The sequence below is a fragment of the Lepisma saccharinum genome, chromosome 4, assembly GCF_977018435.1.
Source record: "Lepisma saccharinum chromosome 4, izLepSacc3.1, whole genome shotgun sequence".
Lineage (NCBI taxonomy): Eukaryota > Metazoa > Arthropoda > Insecta > Zygentoma > Lepismatidae > Lepisma > Lepisma saccharinum.
In genome coordinates, this window is record NC_139232.1 from 111,241,958 (window position 1) to 111,249,749 (window position 7,792).

General features: G+C 40.1%; 1 protein-coding gene across 1 annotated transcript; it reads left to right on the plus strand.

Annotated features, from left to right (window-relative positions):
* The first annotated feature begins 2,020 nt into the window (after positions 1-2,020).
* Positions 2,021-7,117, plus strand: LOC145987333 (uncharacterized). Its single transcript, XM_083121851.1, has 2 exons — positions 2,021-2,188; positions 5,308-7,117. The coding sequence occupies exon 2, from the start codon at positions 5,312-5,314 to the stop codon at positions 6,854-6,856; it is 1,545 nt and encodes a 514-aa protein (XP_082977977.1). The 5' UTR covers positions 2,021-2,188; positions 5,308-5,311; the 3' UTR covers positions 6,857-7,117.
* Positions 7,118-7,792: the final 675 nt, after the last annotated feature.

Consider the following 7,792-nt stretch of genomic DNA (forward strand, 5'->3'; position numbering starts at 1 on the left):
TCGCCACCGGAGTGTGAGCTACGCGCGACCGAGCTGCGAGTTGCAAGCAGACTCGAGGTCTGGATTTGTTTTTCCTCGAGTGAGTGTTTCAGAGCCATGGAGTAGAGCAGAATAGAACCAGGGGGTCGTTACTCCCCCTTGCCGTCAACGCATCCGTGCACATACGTGTGGTTATGTGAGAATAACGCCAGACACGTCCACCTGTGTCAATCGTCCGAAACAACGTCCTAAGTAGTGAAAGTTAATAACATTTGATATCCATGTGAAACCGCGAATGGCTCATCGCGTATGTTCGTCTCATCGCCCAAGTCACGTATCTGTACTTACGAGTGACCGCGAAGAACTGACCTATTATTGCGCAAGTTGTCGTATGGAGTCGACAGTGAACGAGTGAAGCCAGGATCCGATGAGGCCAGATGGAGCCGCCGACTGATCCACTTTCGCCAACCAGGATAACCGCGAGGTGCAACGATGGAGTGTGGGGAGGCCTTCCAAAACTGTAGGACCACTTTCACCCAACCCAGGTCAGAGGGAATGCAGCGAAGGTAAGATCCAACCATGTGCGTGTGTGAGAGAGATGACGACAATCTACCGCGAATCTGCGTAAATCAAATCATTGCTTAACTTAAATCAGTGCTATGGCATCCCTAGACATCTGTTTTCCGGCGGAGTAATCAAATGTTAAAGATGAGAGTTTATGTTAACAGCAAACAATAGTTTATTGAATATATTTATACCTTCAGAAAAGATAGAAGGAGTTCGCACAAGGAACAATTATTCACTTTATACTTAAAATCCTAAACGATAAATTGTAAAAGGCAATGTAGCCAAGACATAGCAAGAGTATGATCAAAGTAGTAATTAATCTAACCTTTGTAATTGTCATATAGTCGCAATATGCCATAGAATGAGAAAATGAATGTGAGATCGAGTGAAAGAGGGCAAGATGTAATGTCTATTTATCTGTGCTTTAATATATGTGTATATTCAGAAACACCGTAGTATTATGTAACGTCATTTCAGGTATTTAAAATCAAATCCTCCTAGGTTTATTCTTGGTAACTCCGACTGTTAGGCACTTATCCTGACCGTATTATATTTCATGTAATGTTTAATTCGCCCAGCAGGTGAGGCGAGAGATTCTTCGTTGTTGCGTTGCTAAGCTCAGCTCAGTTGAGTTAAAAAAAGGTAAAGTGCTCCCCTGTGCATAGCACCACGCCATGAAGGCGTATAGGGGGTGTGGGGGTAACGCCCCACACTTTCTTGATCCGGTCGTGAGTGGGGGTGATGTGATCAGCACCACGCCCCTGACCGCCTTTACCCCCCAGGGTTTCCCCCAGGTACCCATGTTATTCGACGCTGGGGCCGCTTCCAACGTTAGAAAAGTTCCCGGATTTGAACCGGCCGGGGATCGAACCCGGGACCTTGAGCATGGTAGTCAGACGCGTTACCGACTGAGCCACCGCGGCTCAGTTGAGTTAGTTGAGTTAATTAGTTTATTTATTAAATTAGCAGCCCGTGACAAAATATTGTTCATCACCACTAATTTTTTTCAAATTATCGCACCATTTGCTAGTTAAGTTAGTAATACTTACCAAATTTTGTAAACGTTGCAACTTTTTTTTTTTATTTACATCTTTTCTGTGTTGAACTTCAATGAATATTTACTGGACGGACCCTCCTGTATAAATTCTAGCTTGAAATTAAACATTGCTACAAAATGCTACTGGTGGTAGTTTCGCCGATAAAGTAACAAGTACCAGATCGGAAAAAGTGATTCAATAATTAAAGTTGTGCATCTTCCTTGTGCATAACAAGGGGAGAATCCAAAGTTGATGGTTAACGCGCTGCGAAATTAATAGAAAGCATTGATAGAGAATACAATTTGTTAAGGAATTTAACATTCTGCCAGATGTGTGTGGCTTCAGATTAACTAATGATTACAGGGTACTCTTTTCCGGTCTGGTGCTAGATATCTGTGCGTTCGAGAACTTTCTCTGAACTCGCGGCATGGCAACTGACAAAGGAAACTCGATTTCGTTATAAACAGCTTCTTGCAAATAACGTTTCTGCGATTTCAAAACTTCCAGAGAGGAAAAAGAGCTATTGAGCAATATTTCCGAGTTCTTCGTTAATGCTTCATCTGAAGGCGTAATTCGTTTTTCGAAAGAAGACATTCTAAAGTGAGGTAAGTGAGTTCAGGAGATCTTGCAGCTAATTCTCAATGTACGCAGTCTAATGTTCAAAATTACTTTTGCTTCACACTGTTCCAAGTAATTTAATATTATTGAATCTTCTGTAGTTATTTTTGTGATATGGTTCTTTAAGGATCCAAATGAGTTTGATCTTTTATCATCATAAAGCATAGTTGGCATGAAATTTACAAAATAATGTTTAAATATTATCTCTACTGAGTCCATTTCCATTCAAGTGAATTTCATGCTCGATACGAACACATGTTTTGAATTTTGATTTCATTATTATATTATTATATTTTCTGTTAAAGCAATGTTAATTTAATATGCTTATTATACTGTGCAAGTTTTCAATGCCAAGAGAGATTAGAAAATATTATAATTGGTTGAATATTCAACGAAGCTCTTGGTATTAGATGAGCTGAAACTTCAACATTATAGTAGATAGGGTGTGAAATGTGCAGGTTAATAAAACATGTTAATACTTGTTACTATATTGTCAGATATGTCCTAATTTTTATTTCAGTCTTAAATTGGAGTACTTTCTTTAAAATATCGATTCATAAGTGGGAGTCTTTTGATCTCAAGGTAGATAAATAAATTAGTTTTTCAATGTTTGTGGTTTATTATATACTAAAATTCAGGGTGAAAATTAGTATATGTACAATACTTCTCCATGGTTAGTTCCTACCTTGGTACAAAATCTGTTTCACTATGTATAGAATTGTGTATATATACAGAATCTAACGAATTGAATATAAACAAAGGTATACAGATAATAATCGTTGGAATTGAACATTTTTTTTAAATCCCTTCGTTAAAGAATCGACAATTTAACCAGGAAAACTTCAACCACGGACCTTCATCTACAAAGAGGCCTCCACCAAGTACGTAGAAGAAAGGCTTGAAAAGGGCTGCAGTATGAAAAAAGCATACAAGCTGGTACGAAATATGAGAAACAACTATGTGACATAAACCTCGTAATGTAAATAATTAAACGTTATGATGTAACTGTTGCGTAATGTTAATTTACTTAGATATTTAAGGAACCTAGTGTTGGTGATGTATAACTAAAATTTTTAATTGAAAATTGGAAACGTAATGATATTTGAATATATATATATCTCCGTGTTCTAATTTATGAACAAGAACTCATATATTTCGTGTATTGAAAGCAATCATTGAAACTTCATTATTGAGTGTTTAATCTAATCTGGAGTGTAATATGTTTATTGTTTCTCGGAAATACTACCAATCCGCTTAATCAATGTAGGCATGTGCAAATCCGTGAGTTCTTGTTATGAAGTATAATATTGAATTCATGAATCTGAAGTTACAAGTGGAAAATACACCTTGCACAATGATTTCGCTGTATTTATTAAGATTGCTTATTAGACATTTTTAAGCGTAAGACACTACTATATTAAATTAATTGCTGTATGATCTTTTGTTTGCATGTAGAATCAAGCTTTTAAATAAATACGATGTGTCATAGGTTAGGTTCTAAATAATACAAAATGCATTATTGTAAATTATATATAACTTTAAATGTGCTGTACCTATCAGATATATTTTCGGTGCATAAAGACAGTTTCCTGTCTACTTTTCCACGGTTCATAGATATGATCTATGCATGAATATATAGTACGTAAAATGTACTTATCTACGTAAAACATCTTATGTAGAGAAAAAAGGAGGTGTGTAATGGAAGAATAGAATTAGTGTCATACAGGTATGTTAATGTCAACTCAGTTTTGATTGTACAGTAGATTTAAACCACGTGACGACACAGATGTTATTTTCTTTCTTGGTTGTTACTTACAACTTGACTTATGGATACATTATTATTCCAGGTATAACTCAATAGTGCTTAATTGCAATACAATTTTGAAAATATAGTTGATCGTGGTCTTTGAGGAAGATGTGTCGTAGTGTAAGTTGTCCTTGCACACGGTACAAAGTTATTTTCTCCCTACTTTCAACAGTTAAAAATCTACTATCAAAGTTCATTCTTCATGATGGTGTGCATCTCTCGTTAACTTCTAACACAGTTACAGATAAATCTAGCAAAAATGGGAATGTGTCAGCTTTGCTGCCGAAAATGTCTCCATGTCAAATTTCCTGAATGTGCATACAGCAGTATTATCATATTGGTCAGGGGTGAAGGGATATTAAAGGGTTCTCTGTACCCCTAGAGGAGATTTGGAAAGGTAGGAAGGTACCATACCTCTCGAAGGTTGCTCTTACATTCCTTTGGGTCTTTGTATTTGTTCAAGTACAAGGGCAGCCACTTCGGTGGCCGAGAGAGTTGAGCGGTAGACTCACGATCTCGCTTTCGAAGGTTCCAGGTTCGAGTCCTGAGCTGAGTTTCTCTTTGTCAATTTCACGTAATCAGCATTTCATCCTCATTGTCACGATTAGCCAAAATTGGCAACGACGTAAAATAAGATAAATATAAAGTAAGGGGGAAGATCAGCACGTTCAACTCCTAACATAGTCTAATGCCGAACAGTCCTGTAATACTACTGCATTTTCCAGTCCTTGTTGAAGTAATTTGATTGCGGTACAGAAAAGCATATCGAGCACTGACTCACAGCATTCATTAACTCGGGATTACTGCTGAAAATACTGCATCTTAACTATTTTTGGAAGTACGTAGGTCAAGGCAGAGATAGTTGCATTTCTTTCCTGGCATGTATGAGCTGGTGCATTATCAGGGCGAAAAATAATATATCTCTGCTGCAGTATTTAACGCCTTTTTACTCTTGTTTACGACATCTCATTCCTTATCAATTACGTATTGAGTTCCAGTGACTTGCATCATGTTCAAGATAATAAACACCAACGTCCCCTTTGTATAACGGGAATTTTATGACAGATAACTGGTGGCTTCATTTCTTTTTCCCACACTTTCATACAATGCTGTACATGCGATTAGCTTAATGGGAATATGATAGTGACAGAGCATGCTGATCTAACCTCTGACAAGCTTCGCATTGATACAACTACTCTAATTTTGCACTGACATTACGTCCAATGTCCTGTAAGAGGAAGATATAAAATATTTGATATTCTATATCTTCAATTATATGCCTTATTCGGTTCGTTTCAGCATCATGGAAGGACCTTCGAATGGAGGAATGTCCCGTCGCAGTTTTATGGATGTGGCAGAGGTGGATTACGGAGGAGACATGACACGTCCGCTTCCTCAGGCTACACCATACGCACGAACGGGAGTACCTGGGGACAGGGCAGGGCCAGGATATGGAGGTGCTTGGACTCGATGGGCTGATCCGGCACCAGTAAGGGCAAACAACCCACCAACGTCGGGTAGAATTGGTGGCCGTATGGAATACGATCAACTTGGATATCAAAGTGGAAGCTACTGGCGAAGGATGGATGACCAAGGAGGAGACGTGGTCTATTGGACTGGAGGAGAGCAAGGCGGAACTCGCTTCCAAGCCATGCAACCACCTGCAATGCAAAGAGGACATGGTTTCCAATCTATGCAACCATCTGGTGTGCAAGGAGGATACGGTTACGAAGCAGTACCGCCATTTCGATGGGCACAAGACAACGTTTTCCAACCTGTGCAACCCCCTGTAATGCAAAGAGGACATGGTTTCCAATCTGGTGTGCAAGGAGGATACGGTTACGAAGCTGTACCGCCATTTCGATGGCCACGAGACAACGTTTTCCCATCTATGCAACCATCTGGAGTGCCGAGAGGAAATGGTTCCCGACCTATTGGACAATTTGACGGACCGAGAGGATATGGGTTGCAGAGGACGGCACCACGTGAAGAACAAGGAGGAAGTGGCTTTCAAGGAATGAACAGAGGACGCAGGTGGAATGACTTGCAAGGGGTACCGCAGAGACTGGGAAGGAGAAGTTCCGAAGGAGTGGAGCAGATCGGTGCACTCCAAGAGAGCAGTCATCAAGCTATGGGACAGTTTGCAGATCCAGCAGAGAGTGCTCCTCGGAGGTTGGAGAGGTGTGGGGCCACCACTTCACAGGAACGACAGGGGGTTCAGATCGACAAAGAATCCAGCAGCTCCATCCAAAAGGAGCGTGACCCGGACGCTCCGGTTCAGTGCATGTTCGAGAGCTTCGGTTGCCAGGCGAAGTTCCGAGGGGAAAGCCTGCGTCTCCACGAGTACGACTGCAGCGCTCGCCCGCTTCCTTGCGTCTACAACGACTGCGGCCTCTACCTCAGCACCGCGAGCAGCATCGCCGACCACTTGGTGATCCAGCACGGAGAACCCCCAGCCCAGAACGTGTCGGAGGTCCAGTTCCACATCGACCTGACGAAACCCGACTTCAAGATGGGCCAGATCGTCCGAGTGTACTCCAACGTGTTCTTCGTGTTCTGCCTGCGCCACAACGACGCCATGGCCTGCCAGGTGCTGATGTTCGGGAACAGGCAGAGCAGCAATCTGTTCAGGACCAAGATCTGCTTCCACGGCCTGGAAGGAGCCAAGCCGTTCACCAGACTCGGTCCCGTCAGGTCTCTTCTGGATAAGGACCTCACGTACGAATCCGCCAAATACACGTGCGAGGTAGAAGTTGAAAGGCTGATGCGCGTGGCCATACAGGACGAGAACGGAGGCATCTACGCTCTTGTCAACATTGAGATTCAACCTGTGTTCCCGCGACAATAATATGTACACTTCCTTTTAAATTCGTTCGTTCAATTTGCACAATCATTAAAGCTTCAATTTTTTTTTAATAATATACAAGAAAATTCCATGTTTTATCATGAAAAGAAGAAAAACTTGAACATTGAACTAAATCCTCTTTTAAACAACATGTTTTAATCAAAGTTAAATGAATATTATAAAGTTTCGTTTTCATGTTTTGCTTTGTTCTTTTATGTATTGTACAGATTGGTTGACATACAATACAAGTCAAGTTTGAGTTTCTTCAGTGTTGAATTATTTCATGTAGTTTGTTTACAACAGAGCAGTGTTTCTTACAGGTACACATTTATTTTGGTACAGTGGGCGAGTAACACTTTCTAGCATTGTTTTCCAGTTGTTCCATAAACGTTATGACAGTGTGAACGACATAGAAGAATTCAGTCTGTAGAAAATTTCTTTGTTGATCTATAAATGTAAATGAACGTACGCTTTAAAGATGACAATCTAATATTATACCACTACGCTAGTGGTCATTGCAGTAATCCAACCCAATTTTTTATTTTGGCCTAAGAGCTTTTACACCTTTTTTGTCCACTGCAGTAAACATTACATTTACTCAATTACAATGCACCTTCTTGATTTAGACAGTGACTATAAAGAAATAATTTGTAAATTAGGGTAAATTAAAAAGGAGTTTGCTTTTTGTTATGAAATCGCAAACTGTACCATGGTGGAATACACACAGGAGGATCCGTTGGTATTTTCTTGTGACGTAGATATATAGTAATGTTGCAGTCTAACAAAAAAGGACTGATCTAAATTGCCTTTCTTCGAATGAAGGCTTTCAATAAAAAATTCAAAGTAATGTAACTCATACATGTGAGATAAATTGCATTAGTTGTTAGTATTGTAATACTCTTATCGTTTCGTTGTTTTTGTCCCGGATTCAATATCCGG